Here is a 24,887-nt window from a genome sequence, read left to right on the forward strand (position 1 = left end):
TCATAGTATCATTTTGACCAGCCTAAATGCTTTGTAGTGACTTCCAGGAGTCTGACAAGACCATCGCATTTAAAATACAAAGAATTGAATCGTAGTATCGTCTTGGCCAGGCCAACAGACACATCGAGGGCAAGTTCTACCGTTTTCACGATAGCAACTCCAAAATGGCGGAACGTAAACACGAGCAAGTTTGGAAAAAATTTCTAGTTAGTTAAGGCATGCAAGGTTTGGGAGAGGCTGTCGAATTGTTTAGAATTCACGTCTCACTTTCTTTGCATCATTTGCAATGAAGATGTGCTTAAAGAAAATTGCATGAGTATTTAAATCGCACAGGTAAGGAACTCTTTGTTGCAGTTACTGAATCTGGTGGATGCAGTTGCTTGTACTTGTAAAGTGAGCGAACATCACGCGATTTTAGTAAAATAACAAAGTTCTTTAAACGGCGTTTTGAGTGATACGATGTTTTTGATGATTATGAAAGGTGGTTTATCCACTGCATAACGATATATAGTGCATATTTCTAGAAAACTTCTTGTCATCATTATCAATCATTATCCTCTGCGGCGCAGCCAAGCAGATTTAGAAGTCGTAGTTGAAGTCTTCTTCTTTTTCTTCTTCTTCTTCTTGTTCTTCTTGCCTTTTGGAAATGAGCAATTCCCAGCACAGGTTGTGCATACAATACTTGTTCTCATTGCAGTTTCAAAGCCAACCAATCATGGACCAGGAGACATTGTGTCAAGATATTCGGCAGCTGCTGATCAGCTGTGAGCCCAGGATCCGCGCGGCCACCTCTCTGGAGCAAGTAGAGGACATGATGAGGCACCTGGAAGAACAGGACGAAAATTTTCACAAGTTGGTTACTCGCTTTGGTAGAAAATTCAACCATCAAAATGAGGAATTTTTTTTTGTTGTTTTTTAGGGGAGGGCAGTGTAGAATTAGGAAATTGTTTTTGATAATATTTTTTGGTAATTTAAGCAGTCATTTTATGTCAATTTCAATGTAAGATTTTAAAAAGCTGATCACCTTATTAGGAGTAGTTCATTGGTATATTTTAAAGAAACTGAAAACATTCATGAAATATTTAAAAAAATTTGCTTATTTTTTATCAAACCACGCGTGCCAAGATATTATTATAACATGTCATTAATTTATGCAGGTACCCTTTTGTGCGCACTATCAAAGGCAAGTTAGATGAGTACCTGGGAAACCTAATCGATGAAGAACTGGAGAAACATTCTCAGGGTCTGGATGACACTGCTCTCTCAGACCAAGAAACCATGGTGTCTGTGATCACAGAAAAGGTCATCAACTCCAAGGAGTTTGGCTCGCTTTCAAAACTTTTACGTCAAAAAGTTGGCGAGGCAGTGGACACACTGATGTCCAATTTCGAGGAGGAGTTTGGTCTGGGACAGAGGAGCATGTCAGGGGAGGAGAAACATCAGAGGAGGCATTACTTGTTTAGTGACGGGGACTCCTCCTTTGGGAGCTCATTTAATCAGGTGAGATAAAATTTAATGTTTAAGGTAAATGTGAAGACAAATGTGAAAATAAATGTTGTATTATTAAGTACTGGAAACCTGTGATAAATAGTGTATCAAATAGAATTTGACCCTACAGAAACTGTTTTATAAAGACTTTTTGGTATAAGCTAGCATCAAATCCAAAAGGTAGAGGAACAATATTATCTTATTTCCTACATTGCAGGGAATTATGTTTTTAAATGAAGAGAAAGGCCAGGAATTAGCTGAAAATTTAGATAAAAGAAACCCACTGGAGGTAGGTACAGGTATATTGTAATTACAGAATTCAGATTAAACATTCACCAACTAACCAGATACATATCAGAACATTGAAGCACCTGAATTGGTTTTATCGTTTTTTTCCCTCTTTTGAGTATTTTTTAAAATTTACCTTTTTACTGAAATTTTGATATTTTTACAGCCTTAATTTGTGTTCTTATTCTGTGCCAGACTCGTCGGTCAGCCCTGCAGACATTACTCCAGAATCCGTCCACTGAGGCCACGCAATCTGACCAGCTGTGGAGTGCCCTCAGGAAGGGACTGCTGGATGCACTCTCTGACATGGACCAGGATCTACTGGTGTGTATGTGTGTCATTGAGAGAGTGTGTTTGGGGAGAGAGAGAGAAAGTTAGTGAGTGAGGATGTCTACCGGTGTGTCCTTATGTGTGTGTGTTTATATCTTTGTTTATATTTAAATGTAGCTAAATCACGTATACAGCAGGCCCATCTTAGATCTGATAAGCAGCTTTATACCTGACTGTGGATTTGTAGGCACTTATATAGTTCAGTTTTACAACCAGATTTAATTTAATGGAATAATTTCTCTACAGAGCATGTAATTATGATATACTATTCATATTTCTCTTCAAAGGAAACCACAGTGGGACCACTATAAATCACACATTGACTTTGGCAAACTGAAACCCAGGATTTCTATAATTGCATAATTATATTCCTTTGAGCACACTTGTGTTTATTTTTTATATGAGGATGTCTTGCTAATTATATTTTCATGTGTCTTAAGTAATTCTTTCTTTTCCAGAATAAAGGCCTAAAATTTGTTGCCAGAAATTTGAATTCTACCCCCCATGTGATGAAAGATGTGTATGCTTTGCTTAGTAAGTTTGAATCATTTTGCACATTTCTCTTTGCAAATTTCAAAGTGAAAATGATTAAATAACTTATTTTTTTTATTATTTAGTACTTAAAATATAGAAAAAAAACAAAATTAAAAATTTTGTAAATATCTCTTCAAATTAAAAGAATAAGTATTTATTCTGAAAATTTCAAAATTCCAATGAGTACAACACAGTTGTCAAGAATATTTTTATGCTGCCTCACATTGTTGACATGTTATTATTTCAGCTGAGCACTTGATGACACAGTTCCAGTCCAGAAACAGTCCTGTGCCTAAAATAAAACATGGCTTGGACTGCAGGAAGCAGGAAAATATTGCTCTCCTCAAGGCAGTAAGTTCAGCTTCTGTCCATTATTATTATATTTAAAAGAATCTGTGCTGATGACATATTACCCATATATTTTACATACACTGTTTCCTGTTTTTTTTATGCCACTTGTCATATTACAGTAAAAATACTGTCCTAATCCTCAACTGTTAAGCTGAATGGTTATCATAAATACATATGTGGAAGTGGAATGGAGTGGAAGTCTACAGACTGCTGACAAGGCTGCCTGCATACATTTACCTTCAGTATGTCCAGTCAGTGACATACTGTCCTGGTAGCAGGCAATGACAGTAACTGTCAGTTGTTTTAGGAAGCCTGCATTGAAGAGTGTGCAGACTTTTAAAGGCCAACTGTTACACTTCTAGATATCTTTCTAATTATCAGAAATTGTGGTCACTGTACAAAATTACAATTGCCCAATTAAATATACAATTGCCCAAAGACATTAATCTGTCTTTACTGTGTGAAGGTTTTTTTTGAAAATGTTTTCTTGCCACCATTTATAAAAATACACAGTGATGTGTATTTTATACATAAATTACAGGCATTGTATTTTCAATTTTTTTCTCTGTCAAAACCTGCTTGTAAAATTTTTCATGGGAGTCATCTATTGAATATTACAAAATGAATTTCTTATACTAATAATTATATTCCAGAATATTCTGCATTCTAATAAATTTTTTTATGTCAATCAATGAATTAATCAATCAGTTTTGTTTTGTATTTCCAGTTCCGCCTGATGAATGAGTTCCAGAACCAGATCTGTGTGTTCTGGATCAGGTACTCAGACAGGTTCTTGGAGAGTCTGGTGGAGAGTACCCTCTCCCTGCTGGCCATCAGTTACTCTGCACCTGTGGGAGGGGCAGTGCAGATGACCCCTGTCCACTTCCTGGCCTTACTGGACCCTAAAGCAAGCTGGTTTACCAAGTGGATGGTGAGGAGATAGAGTGGAATATTTAATATGGCTTAGTTGTGGTTAGGTACCTTAACAAACTGTACCTCAATAAGTTTCATTATACACATGTGTGTAAGTGTGTGTGTTTATGTGTAAAAGAGAGAGAGAGAGAGAGAGAGAGAGAGAGAGAGAGAGAGAGATTTTACAGTAAATCATGAATCTACTCAATGTGCACATTAGTTATTAATAAGTTAAATATATGTATATATCATCATTATATGATCATAGTCAATTTTGAATGATCGGAAGTATGAGAAACATTAGAATTTCACATAAAGTCATACAAGACATGTTTAAGATCTGAATTCATCTGCCTGCTGTTTATAAACTACATGCTTAACTGTGGCATGTTGTGAAGACAACAGGCAGAAATAGTAAACACCAGTTGTTTTAGGAAGTCTGCATTGGAGTTTGTGCAGACTTTTAAAGGCCAGCTGGGACAAATAATGTGCATATTTATATATGTTTAACACAAAATAATGTAAAACAACCAAATGCATAAGACTTTATTTTGGCATTAAATCATGATTTTAGCCAAATAGCTTTAAAATACAAAATGGTTATGCTGGAAATGTTAAGCACTTATTTTGTATGCTCATTGCATAGCACAATTTTTTTGATATATTTTAATTATTCAGAAACAATTTCAAAACAACTCTTTAATTCTTAATAAAAAAATATTTTTCAGTAGTCAGTAAAGTTGTATACATATGCCAGTGTAAACAGCAATTTGTAATTTAATGTGACAAAAGGAGTTTACATGCCTAGGAGCCAATTTGAATGTTATGAAGATTTTCAGTTTATATTCTCGTGTTGTTTCTTTCCAGCATGGAGGCTTCAGTCGCATACATGTCCTGAGTGGACTGGAAAAACATAGGAAAATTGTAAGTGCTGCAATAGATTCTTAATATTTACAATGTTAAGAGTGATTGTTTTTTTTTCCCCCAAGTTCATAAATTTATGCATAATCATGCCTGATCATGGTTTCCTGAACAATGATGTGATGAGAATATGACTGTTGCTTGATATTTTAAAAAGGATAAGAATCGTAAAACTAGAGAAAATGAAAAATTTATTTCACACTTTGGATTTTTTTTTGTCTTTTTGTATTGATCTGGGGAAAACCTTTTCTTTGTTGATCTTCAAATTATAATTTTGAAATGTTTTTTTTTTAGGTGGACATTGCAGTGCGGCAGTGTATGGAGTTTGCTTCAGCCAGAAAAATTCCTCTTGATCTGCTGAGTGATATATCAGATGCTCTGTCTAGAGAGTCCTTCAGTGAGTATCTCATAGTAAGAGTGTCATTTGATCAAGTGATATAATTATTTAACACAGAAGTTTGTATATGTAGGTTCTCTTCATTGTTTAAAAGTATTTGCTTATTATTGTTTGTTATTAAAATTGAACTCAGAATTGTAGTATATATATCACGTCTCAAACATTTTATCATGTTAGAAACAGTTATCTATATAGTACTTTTCTCTACCAGTTTATTTGAAGTTCTTTGTTTCATCTTTAATGGGCGCGGGAAGCTTATATTGTACATAACAGAATTATATTATATACATATATGAAAGCACATCCTCTCTATAATCAATATACATATATCTTCCTATCCCCCAGGTGATGCCCAGAGAATGCACTATGTAGGACCAGAACTAGAGTACATTCATTTCATGCATTCCATGCACTTGGTGGGCAAACTACTGCAACATTCCAAGGGAAGGGATTTCTTTCCTGTTCGACTAAAAGACAGAGAAGGTAAGGTCACAGGTGAAGGCCAGCCCTAGAAGTAAGCCAGCAAGACAACAGTTTGAAATGTGATGAAATAGGTTTTTTCATTTTTTTTTTTACTCACTTGAAAAATGATTTTATACTTATGTAACATGAAGTAAGAATAATATCTTACTTTTCTTATTCATTGGTATTAGGATGATATTATTTCAGACAGTAGGCTAATTTCTACCTTTTGGAAACCTGTGAATATTTTTACTGATATTACCCAACTCAACATTAAAATATTTTCAATATAATTGTGGTTAGTTAGTTTGTGTGATGGATAATTGATCAGATTTAGTGAAATTTTAATGATCAAAGTATAATTATGAAGCTGCATTTTGAATTGTTTTTGCTTAGAATTAATGTCCTGTCACTGTGACTAGTTCTCTCGCTTAACTTTTACTTTAACATTCAACATGGGTAAGTAACAAAACCTGCCTGCTTCCCTCTAAATGATGTTTTCAGAGCCAGTGTCAGTGACTGAGCTGTTGGTGACTATGATTCATCTTATAAGTGATCCTAGCTGTCTCACCTATCACAAGCCCAGTGCAGGTATGTGTACTTAAAAGAACTTATGCCAGGACCTTTCTATAAAATATGCACTTTTGATAATAGATAATCTACTTTTAATAGGATTATTCCTAAAAAGATTGTTAAATTTGTTTAATGATTTGCTGAGAATAATTGTAATAATTTTCTCATAAATTTGATTTTACCTTTTAGCCTTCTAGGTCAGTCAAAAGAATATTCTGTTTTTCTTGTATTAGTAATTGTTCCACCAGTTGTTAATTCTACAGTATATTTTATGTGATATGTTGAAGATAAATTAGTACATTAAGTAGTTTTTGTGTAATTTTGTGTTTGGTCCTCTTGTAGCCTAAAGTTACTGCAAGTATGATGCTTGGATGAGAAGTATGATAAGAGGATGCTTGTCTATAATTGTGTTCTCTACTTCACTCCAATATATATTCCAATATATATTCCGTTATATGTATATTATAATTGGTATTCCAGTGGCCTATGACCCTGGTGTATTGGCTGCAGACATGCTGAAGAAGCTGTGTATCTCAGAGGACATCTGTCAGATCTGTATGTGTAAAGATGACATCATCAATACTCTATTGACACCCATCACACACTGGCTGGATGACTCCATGGTACGTGGGACAGCCTGAGAAGTTAGAGGCATACCTTTATACAGCAAATAGTAATAATAGTGATTCTCCTGGAAATTTCGGAAGTTTTCTCTTTAATATCAAACTATATCCTATCCAAAAGCCATGAGAATATTATGATGTTTAAACCCTATTCCTAAGTTTTAAATTCCCTTATTCTTACCTTAAGAAATTAAATTTCCATTTCCCTTACCAGTTGTGTATATGCCCTTTTACTGATTCAACCAGAGATATGTCATTGGTGAAAATCATAATGGTGGTCCCACGGATTTATTTCAGGAGCATGATATAAACCAAGCGACAGAGGTGACCTACCTGCACATAGCAGACATCTTGGCTGCCCTGGCCTCCACCAGTAGAGGGCGCCAGCATCTGCTGTATGGAGAGAGACAGGAGAGGTTTACCAGGTCAAAGTAAGAATTTTGTGATTTTTTTTCTTTTGAAGAAGAAATTGTCAAATGCAGACTTCAGTTTGAAAGAGTAAGAAGACAGTTTGGTGATTGATCTCATTTGTTTTCCAAAGTAACGGAACTTGATGAAGAAGATGCATAATATATTTATTAATATATACTCTATGAATCAATAAGTCCCATACAATTCATTTAAAGGGACAAAAAATAGGATTAAAAACGCCTTTTTAGTGCATGGATTGCTTCTTTTTTAACTTATCTGAGAACAATTGCTATGGGTAAAGCATAAAATGGCAGGTAAATGGCCTCAATCAATATCGAAAAAAAGAATCATATTCACCGTCCACTTTCGAACCCCGGGCGTCAGCCATCTTGACACAGTTTGAAATAACGCGGCTTCTCGACTCAGATACGAGATGTAAACAATGCAGACAGCATGTCGTTTCGAAGGTGAGCGTGGACGTGAAGGAGAAGAGGAATTGCTCACCGAATCTTTGCAGGTAAGCGAGTTATATTTACCAAAAGTACTTTAAAATGGGAAGATGGCAGTGGAAATCAAAATGTCTGGCAGAGGAAGTTAAAAAGCGTAGATAACTGCTAATAATTAACGTTTCCTCGGGTAACGCACTCGCAGCCAAATCACTCGCACTGGGTACGTACTACTAGTTATATGAAGCGAGATAGTGCACTTTACCCCTGAGGTGTATAGTTCTGTAAAGCAGGAGGAATACCCTTTTCTGCTCAATGTGGTCATCTACCAGTACTTACAGACTAACCTCACACCATATTCTCGCAGGGGAATCCCATGAGATATACAATGTAACTCGAGTACTAGTGGGGTTAGAGGGTGTTCTTTGTACGGCACGTAACTACGTTAGCTTATTTGTAAATTTAATAATATTGTCAATGAATATGATTATAAGGAATGATTTTTTAGCCTTTCAGAGGAGGAATTGGGTGATACACCCCTTCAAGCACGAGTGAAGAGATCAGGTATGTTAATAATTTTAGCAGTATAACATGGGCGGATCCAGGATTATTTGAAAGGGGGGGGGGGGTCCGCGGATGCAAAGCCGCCCCCCCCTAGTTGGCGTGGGGTCCTGGGCCTGCTTAAAACTTTGGTATTTTAGAGGGTGAACAGTGCCATTTGGTACGGTTTAGCACTTTACTGTAGTAAATTAGCTAGTCAAAATTCTAATTCCAAGTGGGGAATATTAGTGTGATTTTTTTACATCAGTTCTTTGAAACCATGTGTGATTATGTTATTTCTTCTTGTGGCCTTTATGATTTAATGCAGCTGCAGATATTTAAATTTAATTTTTTTTTTTTTTTTTTTTTGCCATAATCAGACTTGCTTCTTTATAATAAGCTGGTTATCATGTAGTGATCATGCCCTCTAATTTGTTGATTTTTGTTAAAGAATAGTGCTGTTATGATAATATCAATACATTTTTTTCTTTATAACCATTTTATGTAATTTTACTATTACAGTGCCTCAAGTTATGTCTGGAAAACTCATACCAGGAAGCACTCCAATCTTACAATACTGCATCACTTCAATGTCGGTGTGACAAGTTGTGTAAAAGACTGCTACAAAAAATTTGCAGCGATGACTACATGATCCACCACCTTTTACCAAAACTGAGTGAACAGTTTTATATTATAATGCCCATGTACATGTATTTAAAGTGACAAGACTAAGATCAGCGAGAGCCTCAAGGCCTTTATTTTCTGTGCATTGTCAACTCTTCAATAATTTTATAATTTTGTCAAATACATCCAAAGATTCAATTCTAATGCAATACTTGAAAACTTTTTTAGAATATATTTTAATGTCGAACATGTTTTTCTAAGAACTAGCCCTTTAGTAAATTAACATGTACTATCCAACTGTTATTATTAATTAACATATTGTTATGTACAAAGCATAAGCTGCAGTATCAATGAAGCATTAACTGGGTAGAGATTATGAATGAAATAAAAGTTTAAATATTGAAACATCTTTTATTTATATTTGGCAAAAATACAAGAATAAACAAAGTTTGCTACATAAGTTTGGAATTTGGCCAAATCATCTTTATTATTACCTGTCACATGTAATGAATAAGACATACACAGATTCTGTAAGCTAGAATGCATAATTATTTTCATACTCATTAATGCCATCTTCATAAATAAGCCTTCTATTCAAGCATTCACAAACTTTCACATTGTGCAGTACACATTATAGTATGATAACATTTTTGAGAGAGACTTATTAATAGCCAGGCTATCATGTTAAGAGTCTGATGTACATGCAGACCCATGAGGATTGCAGATCAACAAATTATCCCCCTCTCTGTCAGTGTATTGACTCATGTGAGCTGTCTCCATGCAAAGGGATGTGTCATAAGAAAGGACCAACCCAACTTACACAAACATAAATTGTTTCATCAGTAAGATATTCACACATACTTTTCCAAGATGTGCAGGGAATAAATAGAAAGGTATAAATATTTCTTTTAAAAATACAGGCATAGCTTCCCTGCATGAATTCTAAATAATGGCTGAGTGGAGAATTGAATACAGGCACAAGTGTTCACTCAAACCATTTTTGTAGGTCTTAAAAGAAATGATATGCAGTCATTTGCCAAATACAGAATTTTATGCTGTAACAAAGTTACGAAACTGCAACTGGTGATCTTACAAAATCTAACAACACACTGGTTTAAAATCAAGTTGAAATCACAATATGCCACCAGTACCATATTCCATAATACATTTGATGTCATTTAGATTTAAGAAGTAAATGCTGGACCAAAATGGTTTATTCTCAATATCAGGCATATGACTTAGGTTTTGGGAGGAAAGACCACCTTGATTTCCAATCTGTCTGCATTATAGCATACATGTAAGTGCTAGATGGTTTGAAGTCAGCAGATTATGCTTTGTCACATTGGCAAGATGAGTTCACTGAATATATCCTGTAAGCAGCACTCGAAAGTCAGGAAAAGTCTCTCACTATCCAACTCGTCCCCGCTTTAGACCCTCAAGAAAAGTTCATCTTTTTTTGGTGGAGAGCCATGGAGTTCCTCTTCCATGTAAAAAAACTCTTCTTCAGGACATCATACTGGCAGTTGCTCATAACCTTTAGGTCTAAAAAAGCAAATCAAAATAATAATAATAATAATTTATTAAGATTGCAACCCAGTGGGTTGAAGTTGTACATAGTGTTAAGAAAATTATAATGAAAATAAAGTGAATATTTGCTTGAATAAAACTGAGTTAAAAGACTGCTAATTGAACTTTAAAATTATTGTACTTAGGATAAAAGACAACATAATACTATTGGAAATTTAAAAGTGCATACGAAATAAAAGAGCATCAGAATCTGTCGGTTTTAAATTGTGGCACTTTGTTACTATTGTTTGATCTTAAAAGACGATTGGATTGATCAATAAAGATGTGATTCAGTTTGTCAGAGGATTCGGTTATTGTGTAAAAGAAAGTTTTGCACAGATCTCTTCGTTTATCTAAAGTACACATATGCCAGGTTCAGGGTTTCATCATAGTATAGGTCAGGGAAAATAATCTTCAAAGCACGAGTTTGGTCAGTCTCTTAGAGTTTGCATTGCTCTATAGTTAGTCCTGGATGCCACACAGGGCAGGCATATTCTAGAATTGAGTGCACAATACTTTGGTAAAGCTTAGCTCGTTTCAGTTGACGGAGGAAATAGAGTCTTGCATTATGTTTACATTATGTGTCGCCAATTTGGAAAAAAAAATTGATAAAAGAGAAATCATGCACCTATATGCCTAATATATGAGGAGTGAATATCAGCTTATTAAAATTCTGCTTACTCTAAAGACATGTTTTAGTCCCATGTTGGATCATCAGGATTCTTTAATTCCCTCTTCTTCAGCATCTTCCTCCTCTTCCATCTGCACTTCTTCCAGTTCAGGCATACCATAGGAAAAAGTTACCTTGATACTGCAACCAAAAAAAAAAAAAAAGCAACAGTACATAAAATAAGATAATCGAGTTTGAGGAAAATTATGTAAAAACATAACTGAAATAAGTATAAAACTCAACTGAAATAAGTATAAATGCCATTTTTCTCAATATGATCACCTTAAATTATCTAGACTGTCATCTTCAACTGCACTAGTATTAACTACAACTTAATATTGAAGTTTCTTGATCACTTCATATTGGTTTAATCTCCGAAATACTGGTTGGAAGTTAAAATTGTATGATCTAAATTATTACTCTGGACTATTTAATACATTAGAGAGATGTACCAAACATAAACATGCAATATCCCCTTTCTGATTTATTTATTTTTAATGTACAGTAAAAAGGAGACAAATTGTCTTTAAAATATAAAATCAAAATACTACTATTTATTTTCACTTATAGTTGACATGCCATTTAACATTGGGTTAAACTTGGATACAATAACAGCTTCTGCACATTCATTTTGGGATTTAGATGCCTAAAGAAATAGCATCTTTGTCATATGTCTTAATTACTGTGGTATGCCTAGATGTTAGAGGCACAAGAAATGTGCCCTCGGTAAGTCAAAAATTCGCCCTGGTCATTGTAATGTATATGTAATGAGACTAGTAACTCCCACCATGTCCGTTTTTATTTAAACTTTCTTTGCTCTATAAACTAACCCAAACCCTGTCAGAGTCGACATATGAGCAACACTTGCAATTTCTGTCATCGATACCACTCATATTAGTTACAATTTCATGGCATATTTTGACAGACGAGCCTGACAATCGTTAAGATATACAACGAACACACGTAAATAAACATAAATCTCTGTGCTTAATAAATATTTTCACTGGTGTCTTATCTCAAAGATTATTGTAAATGGTACTCACAAATCCAGTAAATACTTCGCGGCCAGGCCATTCTTCGTATCCATGGCCACCCAAGCAGGTTTTCATCTGCCTTCTTCCTCGCCGGTGTTTATTGTTTGCCTGTCGTACATTTGCTGATACACTGTTTTACGCATGTTTTTTGTAAAGGCTGTTTCTTTTTTCTTTTTGTTATCTGTCTTCGCTTCTTCAAAGGACTCCCAGCATAACTGAGCCTCCTGTTTCACGTTGTCCTTTCCCGGCAGCTTGAACTGGTTTTAACTAGGTCGCAATACGAGAATCTCGCGAGATCCGGAAGTCTAGAGAGCTCAATTATGAAAATGGAGGTGGTTGTTGGTAAACCTCCGCTTAAGCGGAGGTTTTCTTTTTATTGTATTTTCCAAAAATGTTACAGAGCGATGGCGAGTGCCGGGAATGATAGATTAAAGGTTGGTAAATCGCGGAAAAGTAGTGTTAACCTCGGGATAAATCAGGATAAATCAATTTTGGCGCGAAAATCCTCTTTTGTGTCCTTTTAACATTTAATTTCAACATTTACCTTTTTCCAGATCCTCAGCAGCTCACATAATTGCAGAATTTGTCAAAAAAGCAATCAATGGAATCCTGCCAAATGACAGTGCTCCTCCTCCGTCCAATAAAGTTATAGGGGCATTCACCTACATCTGCAGGCAGCTGTATAATACATGTGAGGGCCTCTTAGTCATGTATTCTTATGACCTACACATGACAATTGCTGCGGCTCACAGGCAGGTGAGTAACTTATACATGTGTGGACCCCATATACATGTTAATGCACCTATAGACAGGTGAATAAAGTAACTTCTCGTGAACACAGTTAGTTTGTATACTGGCATGGCTGTCAAATTGCAATTAAATGTTTGTATTAAATTATGTTATATTATGATCTGATGTACTAAATTGTATTTTTTTTTTGCTATTTGTAGGCTTGTCTTGCCTCAGAGATGGTTGTCACTCCCACGCCCTCTATAAATGGGAGTGATTACACCTGTAGCAAAGAGTCCAGATATTCCTCACATGAGGCGTAGGTTTATTTAATTAATTAATTCATAACTATTTTTTATCATTATATTGCCAAGAATATTAACCAACTTGCAAGAAAGTTAGTGTTGTTTCTGTCACCTTTTAGTTGATATGATATTTTCAAATTGACCCATTAGTCTTAGACTATTTATTTTCTTGTGTACAAGATTGAGCAACCCCTTACAAGTGCTTGTTAAGAAAAGTATTTCAGTAAATTCTTCAAAAGTGTCTAGCATTAAAATGCCATCTGATTATAATTGATGCTATCCCATATATTATGGTTGTTCTCTCTTATATTATTACTGTTATGTTCCCATAGGTTTGTCTGGGAGGACACCTTGAGAGATAACCTGCTGAACTTTGCAGCCACACCCAAGGGTCTCCTGCTGCTACAGCAGACTGGTGCCATAGATGAGTGTGTGGAGTATATGTATGCCAGATATGAGAAGAAGTTACAGGTAGGCTGGAGAGTTTTGAGTCATCCAGGCTTGAGTACAAATTATTTGATGTTAGTTCTACTAATAGAAGTTTATGAAATAGTCAAAAAGTTTTGATATTGTATGACATTTTAAGTTCTTGTAAAAAAAATAAAGATTCAGTGATTGGAATTTTGTAACTGGCTGAACTAGATTTCAGTATTGTCTAGTTTAGATTCCAATAAGATTTGTTAATATACCTGGACCTGAATTTTGACTGTGACATCTGTCATTTTATCAATCTGAAATAATTTTTTAATACCAATTCAGCTGAGCAAATATGAGAAGTTTGGCTATGGCACTATGATGACCCAGGTGGCAGCCACAGCCCCAGGAATGATGGCACTGCAAAACACAGGTATTTATCTTTCACAGTAAAATTAAACTTGATGTAATTATGAAAAGCAAAGCCTGTAAAAAGTATACTAGTTGATACTGAAACACCAAAGAAAAAAAAATCCAATTTTTTATACTGATTTCCAGGATTTATCAAGGCCATGGTGAATGAGCTGTGGAGTGTGTTAGAGTGTGGGTCAGATGACAGGACTGTGTTCACACCCAAGACCTGGCCTGTTGAACCCATTGACAGGTTTGCACACAAGGTAAGGAAGACAATTTAATTGATTTTATATGCAAATTCATTTGTTTAGATGGAGTTTGCAACATTCAGATTTTCAAACAATTAAATATTCAATTACAATGTGTTTACTTAATAAAACATTCACAATTATGTAGATTTCTGACGTCTTTTTCTCTGTCATTGGCAAAAAATGCTTAAAAAGATTTTTTTTTAATTGTAAAAAAATAAATGAATAAAATAAAATAAAAAAGGAAGAAACATAACATGTGGACAGGAATTTAAGGCATCATTCGTAATTCTTCAGAATACTTATTTCTGTTTCCAGTCCTTAATCCGAATGCTGAACATTCTTAGTGCATTTCCTGCAGTGTATGAGGTGTTATGTGACAAGACTCTGCCAGTGAGAGAGAGCTACAGCCTCAGAGAAATGCCTAATACAATACTGGTGAGACACAATGATTGAATACCGTCTTATTTATCTGTTTGTTTGTTTACTTAATTGCTAATTTACTTTGGTGAGACAGTGACCTAATGCTGTCTTTTTTTAAAAAATGATTGATTGTTTAATTAATTAATTAATTAATTTGTTTAAAAAGTTTGTGGTACCGTTGTTATATTTCATCATCAGGAACGTGTGTCATATTTTTAATGGAAGATGATCTTATGTATAAGGGATTTAATACCGTAGCATATTTCAAGAACAGTGGACACAAATGGAGTGCATTTCGCCTGCATGCATGTCATGTGTGAAGTGTGTTATTCCATACCTGGCATTGGGGACATAAAGCTCAACTTCTGCAGTTACACTGTAGTATAAGTCAACTACACACCACTTGTTGGCCAGGTTCATGTAATATCCACAGACTTATGATGCATCTATGACTCAGTTGGTCTTTGAGTCGCAGAAGCAGATAGAGAAGAGCTGCGTAATATATATTTGTAGCATTGGTCAGTGCATTGGCCAGTATGTTGGTCAGTATATTCTGTCCTTGAAATTTCTTCTCTCTTTTCCAGGAAGTACTAGACAGACTAGTTCTGGTGGACACAGATGCAAAGATACACTCTCTCTTCAACTATGAGCAGTCACATGTTTTTGGACTCAGGTATACTGTTGTATTTTTTTTAGCTAAGAAGAGTCTAGAAGTATTGTGATGTATGACTAGAAGAACTTATATTTTGCCAAAAATTGGGCAGAGTTATTGAATTTTCTTTCATATTAAAAAAGTAGACTGCTTTTCCCAGTGCACTAATGAAATGTAATTTGTGCAGTTATGAAAAAACATTGTTGGTTGTGTAGCAATTTTACATGATGGCAAATAGTAGAATCATATAAAACATTACAATTAATTTTGATATTTTACTTTAAATTCATAAATTTTAATTTCCATGAGTATTGAACATAATAACCATTTCTGTCTGTGGTACATGTTCCAATGAGTAATTTTAAACACACTTATATGGAATAATTCCAAGAGTGCTTTCTTCGAATGCAAGTTTGCTGTTGTAATTAGAAGTTTAAATTTGACATTAAATTTGTGCCTTTTTATACTCAGTCCATGTTATTCTTCTTCTTCAGGTTACTGAGCTCTATGTTTTCATGTCTGGACACATTTCTGTTGCTGCAAACACAGTACAGAGTACAAGATGTACTGTTAGCCTGCCAAGAGAATAACACAGTGGATGTAGGGTAGGGTAACACTGTTATATTATAACATTGTAATTGGTATTTGTTAACATTATAAACACAGTACAGAGTACAAGATGTACTGTTAGCCTGCCAAGAAAATAACACAGTGGATGTAGGGTAGGGTTTCATTGTTATCATTTTTGCTACATTTTAATTGGTATTTGTTAATAGTATTAACACAATACAATGTTAAAAACAGTGGATGTAGGCTAGAGTAACATTGTTATTATATTGTAACATTGCTATTGATAGTTGATAGTTGTTGGTGTAAAGTTGTAGAGTCCAGGAGATTAACACAGTGACACTGGAGTAACAAGATGACATTAAATCAATTTAAAATGCTGTTTTAAGTGTGGTTGGTTGAGGACATCTTATTATGTATTAAACTACAACTATGCCACCTTTCAATTTGGATTAAAGATGAAATTTGTATTAACAAATAATGCACATTGTTGAAGATGTTTAAAGTCACGAGTACATCTTTAAGTCTTAAAATATTATTTCCCTCTTATAGGTTGTACTGTAAAATCGTTTTCTTATGTTCCAGTGGAGACATCATTGTCGATATGCTGTCTATAGAAAGAAACTACTTGCTGGTCAAGTCCTATCTTATTGGTGGACCCACAGAAAGGGTCATTCCACCAAAGGTCTTATCAGTAAGTGACAAACACTGAGATCTGGACTTGTATTATAATAAATGGCTTTTGAATTTTTGAAGCAAAGTACATGGTCACCAATACTAATAATATTGAAGATTTTGTAATTTTACCTCTGGTTGTCATTTATTATAATTTGAACTGATTTTGATAGCTGTTTGATGATATTGATTCAATCATTCAAGTTGCTTAAGTTTCATCCAAAGCATATTGACATTGTTTTGGAGTTGAAAGTAAGTAGTACTACGTTTTGTGTTTCAACAAATGTCAGTAAACTTTAACTTCTGTTTTCATTCCAGGATAAAGGCGATGCCTTTCCCTATCCCATGTTCTCCTCTTACCCTGTTCCACGAGAGTACACACCTAACATTGCAGGGAGGTCTGTTATGAAACAAGGTAAGGCCAGGGTCTTTCCTAGCATAGTGCATTAACTGCCTTACATTAAATATACCATTGAGGAGAGCAGGGTGGCTTTAGAAATATAAAAAACTTGAAGTTTATTTTTATTGGCTTTAGTTGAATTATTATCTCATTATTTAATTAGTCATGGAAGTATATAAAATAATTGAATTTAAGCTTGAAATGAAACTAGAAATAAAATGCTTTTGATGGGGGTCATCACTTGGTTTAGAATAAAGCTGCTTGCTATGGAGATGGTGCCCTTTTTATTACAGCAAACTTTCTGGATACATTAAATACAAATGGGCCAGGTATGATTTCACGCGTGCGTGCACATGTATTTCCTGGGTACACTCACGTGCATTTGGTGCAATCGTTGGTCACTGAGTTATAATATTCACAAGCATGGTTTGAAGTGAAACACAGTTTGTACTGATAACTATACTTTGCATGCACTGTGTAATTTGTGTTATGTGTGACAGTGAGAAATGTGTTATGTGTAACAGTGAAAATAGTGATAAGGGTGATAGTTGTGACAGTGATAAATGTGTTAGGTGTGACAGTGATGAATGTGCTAGATGTGACAAAGATGTGTGACAGATATATGTGTAAGGTGTGACAAAAATGTGTTAGCCATGGTTAAGCATAGTACATAAAGTACTGGTTGAATTGGCAAAGTTGACCTAATTGTAAACTTATTAATAAACTGATGACATTAAAGATACAAGAACAACATCAGTCCACCACTTTCAATTTCAATGATTTTAAGCTTCTCAGTCAGGTGGAACCCAGCTGAGCTACAGTATTATTTTAGGTATAAATATACATTTAAGTGGTATGATTGAGGTGTGTTGAGTTGTTGCAGAAAGGACATGTTGAATTCTCACATAATGGACGATTCTAACACCTGTACTTTTTTTATCCTTGGGTCAAAATGTAAATCTTTTTGTGTTTGGAGCACTGACTTTGACACAAATTCTTCCTTGCATGCACTTTGTTATCTCTTAGTTGGATTTTTATTTCAGGGACATCTTTTGAACAGTGTCTGACTTTTAAAGAGAAAATCAAACAGTTTATTTCAAGTGAACATTATATGATGAGCACTGGTTTACAAAGTCAAATATCAGAGAAAAAAGGCCATATTTATTTTTAATGAAAGTTAGTGATGTTTCAATAATTAATCAGAAGTTTGACTGAAATTTATCAAACTAAAATATGATTTGAAATTCTTCTGACTATTTTATGCATAAATTGTTGTTTTTTCAGCATTGGTCAAACTGCTGACAAATATCTACGTTCAAAGCTGTGATATTATCGTCATCATCAATCAGTACAATTAAGTTTAAATTTCTAATCATTAGTTATGAGCAAAATGAAAATATTATCATAATAATGCATTTCATAGTAAATATCCTCTATGTGTTTCTTATTTCTTTTAATTACTAACCTTCAGAAAATGAACTGAGTCGCTTCTTGGTGGACACCAAAGGTCAGCAGCATGACCAGTCCTGGCTGGACAAGTGTAGGAAGACCTTCTGTACTATACTGACCACAAAGCCAGAGCAGGCCAAGGGAAATGGTTAGTCTGGGGCCAGTTTCGTGAAAGAACTGATTTAATTTGTTACAACCTAAGATCAAGTGTTGTAGTTGACTTCAATCCAGAATTTAACTGCAGTATCCCATTACGTAATATAAAGCAGTTACTGAACTGAAAAACAAGACTCCCTTGTTGGTTGGGGTGGGGTGGGTGGTGGTGGGGAGCAGGTTTGTCCTTAATCTGTAATAAAATGTGACAATATTTTTCATATTTTTCATTCTAGTTTTACAAAACATGTTGGAGGAAGTAACTCCAGTGCTGGCAGATACACCAGAGGAGGCACTTTTCCCACTCATAGAATATTCAGGTGAGTCATACAAACACAGTTGTACACACACACACACACACACACACACACACACATAAAAAATGTACTATAATCATTGAAGATGCTGATAGAGAGTTCATTTATAAAAGGTGATTCAGAAGTTGATCAGCAGTCAGTCAGAATAATGCTGCTGTAGAAATGAATGCTTTTCAATTTTCAAAGTTACTATTTATGATAGAAGAATACATAAAAAACGTAATGACAAGTGTCAGAATACTATGTATTTGAACTAACTTATGATTATAAAGGGGGATACTTGTTATAATACTGTTGATAGAAAATATGATTAATATGTATTATGCTTCATGAGATGATCCAGGGGCACACTTAAATGGCCTATTCCATGTCTATGTAATAGTTCAAATCTAAAGAAATAAGGTTTAGTTAAATGCCTTTCTGTATCCTTGCATATTGTAGAAAAAGAGAAAGAAAGTGAGTATTTGATTTTACCCTTAACCCTCATTTTAGTTAACCATTGGTTTCAGGGCATTTGAAGATTTTTATTGAGTTAGATGAATTTTATCAAATGCAGTTTATATTGTTTGCATTTTTTTTCTGATTCCTGATGGAACTTTATTATAATCTGTGTTGAAATGAGATCCCTTTGACTGTTATTCTTCATTCTACAGGTTTATATTACTGTTGATTTTTAATTTCTATTTATTTCAATCAGTTTAATCTTTCCTTTGAAATGTCAATTTTATTTCATGTTTGGGGCATTTTTGTCATATTTTGTGTGCTAAAACTATAAACTTTATTCATCTTTTTACACATCAAATATACAATTCCTCAATATATTATAGACCATTTAGAGACATTTCTGTCAGTAGAAGCTCTTACCTCCTTAAAAACTCCTCGTCCCAAATCTTTTTTTTTTTATCAGTTATTAAATCTATTACCTTTATTTTTAATTGGATTTAACCAAATAAACTGGAAGGTTTAAATATCAAGGAGAATGTTGAAAATAACAATAAAAATATATACCAGGTTAGACAGCATTAATAATTTGTATATTTTGTTGTATACTTAACTTGGACATCATTGCTAGTTATAATTACTGTTTTTAAATAATAGGGATAATTTTTAAATTTTAAATTACTAAGTAAATAAACTTGGAAATTTAAAAACAAGCATTTAAAGCTCTTTAAATCTTCAGTTTTACATTGGATTAAAGTAGATTATCTTTGTCATTCCAGGAACAGACAGTGCATTGAGAGGTTATCACCTCACCCCCTTACAACAACTGGGAGTGAAGATGGCTGTCAGGTGAATTATTGTATAAATTGTGACCATCATTTGGTAAATTGTGGTGGAAGTGTACTCATTCTCTTTGACATCAACTAATGGAATCCTTAATCTTACTCTTAAAACATATCATATGATAGGCATAAAAGTAATTTAACCTATTTTTTATCAATCTTGGAATTAACATAAGCTTTAGTATGAGATTTAATTACAATTCCATCATTATCTGAGTTCACCCTATTATAATATTATATCATTTTCCTCACTGTCAGGTATGGCATGCACCTGAAGGTCCTGAACTCCAGCCCAGAAGCCACAGAGAATCTCACACAATTACTGAAACAGTGCGGCTACTTCTTGCACCAGCAGCAGAAGTCTGTAGAATCTAATTTACGTATCCTTTCTATTAGACTGTATATATTTATGTTTTATTTCATACTAGATAATGATGTCTTAATTTTTTCAAGGTGTTTTTTCTTTTGAGAAAACATGAAGTGATTTTCAAAATATTTCTAATTTTACGTGATGACATTATGTCTCACAGAGGATTACCCTTAGGCTAACATAAAAAAATTATAATAAAGTAGAGAATCCACTTTGGTTTGATAAGAATTGTCGCATTATTATTTTTTAATTTATAGAAATTTAAAGCTCAAGAAAAGGGAGCAAAACTAAATAATTACAGATACATTTAAAATTTTGTATTTTTTTTTCAACATTGAAGAAATAAAATCAAGAAATTGTTAACTGTATCTTTACATATTTTAGAAAGTAATCCACTGCCCTTTAATGGGAAGATTAGTTTTAAGTCAATCCAAGTGATAGTAATCCCTTAACATAATCCCCACAGACCTGCTCCAGGGAGATTATCCAGGCTTTGACTGGTTTGCCTCCACAATCTTCCTTCTCATGAATGGCAACCTAGAGAGGTCCTGGAAGTTTCTGTACCAGTTCTCAACCCTGGTGGCCTCTGGCTACTTGTGGATACCACGGTTACACTCCTCTGTAAGTAACTTCGAGTCTGCCCCCTCCTCCCTCACTCCATCACTCCATCAGGGGAAAGAGTGGCATGAAAAGAAGATCTGAATCATATGCTCCTTATGTTCATTGTCTCTTGTTCTTGGCATCTATATTGTGGTCCTCCCATAACAACTGTAGCCCGTCTGTCCCATTACATCTACATATTGTACATGTCATCTGTCACCATTACAACTGTCTCCCTCCACTCCCATTTTAACAAAATCCCACCAGGTATGTTCCATTATGGCAGAGTTCATTCCATCTTTATGTGATTGCCCAGTATGAGAATTTTAATTAAAAAATTTCATTCTTTGTTTGATAGAAATTTAAACTAGTCTAGATAGATTAAAATTAATACTTTGACTTATTCCAGGTCCATCTTCCTCAGGGTTTGATGAGCAGTGGTATTCCACCTCTCTTCTCCACCACAGGACACAATGTGGAGCTGATCTTACTGGCTGAGGTGCCTGAGGTCTTCTCTGCCTTCAAAATGTCAGGATACACAGTATCTCAGGTAAAAACACTCAGGCAGGTGTGCCAGTTGATGTACACTCTACACAGATGTGTACACTCTAAATTTCGGATAAAATCATAGCAGTACCTATTAGACTGGAACATTAGACATTATTTGTTTCTTGTTATCAAACATATGCAATATTTCATTTAATTGGGCAATTGAGCAAACTCTTTATGAAAACTGTCCCAGAAGATCTCATTGGTGGGTTTTCTGGCTGGTCTATAACCCTCCAATCATTATCCTGACAGATTATTTCAGATTTTTCACAAAGATGATGACTTACATTTTCAAATTGTCTAGTAACATAATGATATGACATTTCAGATTGTTCAGCACTGGCTGCGTCAGTGTTTCTGGAATTTCTTGGACTGGCTTGACATCACCCACTATATCTGCCTGTGTACAGTGATGGGAATAGACTACCAGGTGAGACTCTCAGAGAGTGAGGTCAAGGTCACAACTAGTAGATGTCCTCAGAGTAGTTCCATCTGTTATCAATAGCTTATAAATGTCTAAATGAGAGAGAGAGAGAGAGAGAGAGAGAGAGAGAGAGAGAGAAAATGTGTTTGTCTGGAGGCCTTTAATGTACATTTATAAGAGTAACTTGAATGGAGCCATATGAATATAATCTGCTTATTTAAATACAAATATATAGAAAAACATAAATCTGAGGTCTTGATTATTTTAATATTGTATTTAGTCAGTTATGTCACAAATAATATTGAAGGCAGACATGCCTTTCATTATAAGTAGCAATTATATTACTATTTGATACGGATACCTTAAAACATAAACTAAAGCCAGTTTCCTTAACACGTACAATATGAACTTGAAAAGTAACTTTAAGACAAAGTGCAAGAATGTATACCTGTTGTTTCAGGTGTATTTGTGTGTGGCCATATTAAAACATATGAAGCAGGAAATCATGCACCATGTGCAGCAACAGGATCTGGTCATTTTTCTCAAGGTCAGTGTCTTAATCTCTTAGCACTGTATCAGATAGTATAATCTTACCTGTTGTCTACACTAAAAAATAAATTATCTAACACTCTTATACCAGTAAGGGTTTCATTTCTGCAGCCTTGTACATTTCAAGTAAGAAGAGAACCTTAAAGGTATAATAACTCTTCGTTTCGTCCAAAAAATGAATTTTCCTGGAGTAAACAACAATTTTCCCATACTTACCAATGGTAAATGAATCCATTTTTACATTCAAAGTTAGTCCCTGGTTTTTTTCTAAAAAGTTTGGTTTTTTGTTAAAATCTCTTAAGAGATTTTAACAGAGTATATCCATCAATGGAGGTCACGTGGTCTAAAGACAAGCTCAGATATCAGAAAAAATAGCTATAACTGCCGTTTTTGTGGTAAAACAGAATATATTACATTTCTGTGAGTTATTCACAATGTTTTTATTGTGAAATATAGATCTCATACGAAGAGTTATTATCCCTTAAAGCATTAAAATTGCTATGTATGACTGTCTCCTTTTTGTTCTAGGAGGAACCAATCCAAGGATTTCGTGTTGGAGAGCACCTAGAATTTATGCAACAGCTGGAGAAGAAATTCAGGAAAACCATATTTTTGGACATGCAGAGTATCACAAAGCCTTGAGAAAATAAAGTTACAGAGCGTTGATCACTTGACTGAAAATGGATTTGGCATAAGAATCGAGTTAAAATGAAAACAGAGTTGACTATATTTAAAGTTTGATTGGTTTGAGTCTTTAAGTCTTTGTCAGTTTTTTTTTATCCTGGTTGTTAATTAATTGTCAGTATTATAATTTTGTTTCAATTTAAGATGTTGAAGTATAGATGTTCTATACAGTATAGGTTCCCAATTTGAGAATATGAAAAACACAAGCACAAGCGCAGATTTCTAATACAGGTCAACAACTTGGGGTATATAAATTTATTATAGTTCTCCTCATGATGTTTATATAATATTATGCAGGTGAAGGCATATAGGAGAAGTTAGATGGATTTTCTGTGTGACAATCCTGTGCAGTATGCAGTGGTTGATATAATGAACGTCTTGTATTCTGTGCTGATAAGAGTGTCATGTTCCATTATTTACACTGTAAAATTGAACTGGTGGCAGTCATTTGCTGCGTATTGTGCCATGCATGGGACTCTGTCAATAGGAAGTATGGTAGTTTTGGTTATTATTATTTTGAATGATGATTAGGTATAGCCTAAGGTGACCTCTTCAGCAATGAATGTTGGTGAAAATTATTAGCAGAAGAGAAAATTTGTGTGAATTGATATGTGATTAAAAAAGAAAAGCTTATAACTAGCTTGTGATAGCTGAAAATAGTCTGACCCGAAAATAGCATAAGCAGTGAAGTTAGTTCTAGACAATTTAATTCCTTTTGCTGCACTATTAAAGGTTGTATTCATATTTGTTGTGCTTGAATTTGTTTCATTATCATATAAAGAAGATTGAATCTTTTCTTTTTAGTTTACATAATTTTGATTTTTAGCTGTATGTTATTATGGCTGTTGTGCAGCCTATTAAATATGTCATTCCGTCCAGTAAACTTATTTTTTAAATGTGCAGTCGTCACAATATGAAAACATAATAAATACAAAACATTGAAATATTGTTCTTCGTATGTGTGCGTGTTGAATAATACAAATCTTGACGGACAAATATATATTTTTTTAAGACCTTAGAAACTACATGTAGGTCCCAGGTTAAAACTTGTCCACTTTCAATATTCCTAAAGTGGATAAATTTTTCATAAATTAAATGTAAGGCAAAATGGAAACTAATCACTCATAATTCCAAATATTTTTCAAATTTTATAAAGACCCCATATATTGAGTTTAGAACGGAATTTGAGGTCCTGACAACAATATTTGTCATAAGGGTACGGTTCAGGTTATACGGCACTTCCGGCCTTCCTTGTTTAGCAAGTTTGAATCAAGAAGATTTGCATATAAGAGAAAAATGAGTTTATTTTTCAATTTTGGATCATTTGAAAATTTTGAAATAAATTTCAGAAATAAATTTGTTCATTTACCTTTAATTTGATGTGTTATTTTACATATCAGAGTGAAATTTTACTGCCTGGGGCCAGTTTTACATGCCCTCCCTTCTGCTGCATTTTAGTGCTTATTTTGGCTGACTGGCGGCAGCACCTTACGGGTCATGTCATGTCACTGG

General features: G+C 34.3%; 1 protein-coding gene and 2 long non-coding RNA genes across 4 annotated transcripts; 2 read left to right on the forward strand and 1 right to left on the reverse strand.

Moving 5' to 3' along the window:
* The first annotated feature begins 125 nt into the window (after positions 1-125).
* LOC106153919 (protein broad-minded) lies at positions 126-24,324 on the forward strand. 2 transcript variants are annotated; one of them, XM_087010845.1, is made up of 34 exons: positions 126-333; positions 698-852; positions 1,158-1,500; positions 1,706-1,777; positions 1,972-2,100; positions 2,565-2,640; positions 2,888-2,991; positions 3,719-3,922; positions 4,771-4,827; positions 5,119-5,221; positions 5,567-5,704; positions 6,188-6,274; positions 6,737-6,879; positions 7,177-7,310; positions 12,725-12,926; positions 13,121-13,218; positions 13,537-13,675; positions 13,964-14,051; positions 14,177-14,295; positions 14,599-14,718; positions 15,288-15,376; positions 15,850-15,960; positions 16,508-16,616; positions 16,916-17,012; positions 17,291-17,326; positions 18,469-18,594; positions 18,836-18,919; positions 20,137-20,206; positions 20,458-20,579; positions 21,036-21,190; positions 21,579-21,719; positions 22,047-22,148; positions 22,603-22,689; positions 23,220-24,324. In XM_087010845.1, exons 2-34 carry the CDS (start codon positions 716-718, stop codon positions 23,331-23,333), a joined length of 3,936 nt encoding a protein of 1,311 aa, XP_086866971.1. In that variant the 5' UTR covers positions 126-333; positions 698-715; the 3' UTR covers positions 23,334-24,324. The 2 variants fall into 2 exon arrangements, with proteins under 2 accessions (XP_086866971.1, XP_086866972.1); XM_087010846.1 differs by lacking the exon at positions 17,291-17,326.
* On the forward strand, positions 7,622-9,305 carry LOC147762598 (uncharacterized). Its single transcript, XR_015333880.1, has 3 exons — positions 7,622-7,807; positions 8,245-8,300; positions 8,799-9,305. It is a non-coding gene; the product is annotated as an uncharacterized LOC147762598 (long non-coding RNA).
* LOC147762599 (uncharacterized) lies at positions 9,011-12,706 on the reverse strand. Its single transcript, XR_015333879.1, has 3 exons — positions 12,180-12,706; positions 11,148-11,277; positions 9,011-10,442 (listed from the first exon to the last, which is right to left on the reverse strand). It is a non-coding gene; the product is annotated as an uncharacterized LOC147762599 (long non-coding RNA).
* Positions 24,325-24,887: the final 563 nt, after the last annotated feature.

This window comes from Lingula anatina, chromosome 4 (assembly GCF_051362555.1).
Source record: "Lingula anatina isolate TDL-2025a chromosome 4, LinAna3.0, whole genome shotgun sequence".
Classification (NCBI taxonomy): Eukaryota; Metazoa; Brachiopoda; class Lingulata; order Lingulida; family Lingulidae; genus Lingula; species Lingula anatina.

Coding starts and splice junctions, on each gene's coding strand:
- LOC106153919 (XM_087010845.1), top strand. CDS start 716: ATGGACCAGGAGACATTGTGTCAAGATATTCGGCAGCTGCTGATCAGC. Junction 13,676..13,963: donor GATATGAGAAGAAGTTACAG/GTAGGCTGGAGA, acceptor ATACCAATTCAG/CTGAGCAAATATGAGAAGTT. Junction 14,296..14,598: donor TTGACAGGTTTGCACACAAG/GTAAGGAAGACA, acceptor TTCTGTTTCCAG/TCCTTAATCCGAATGCTGAA.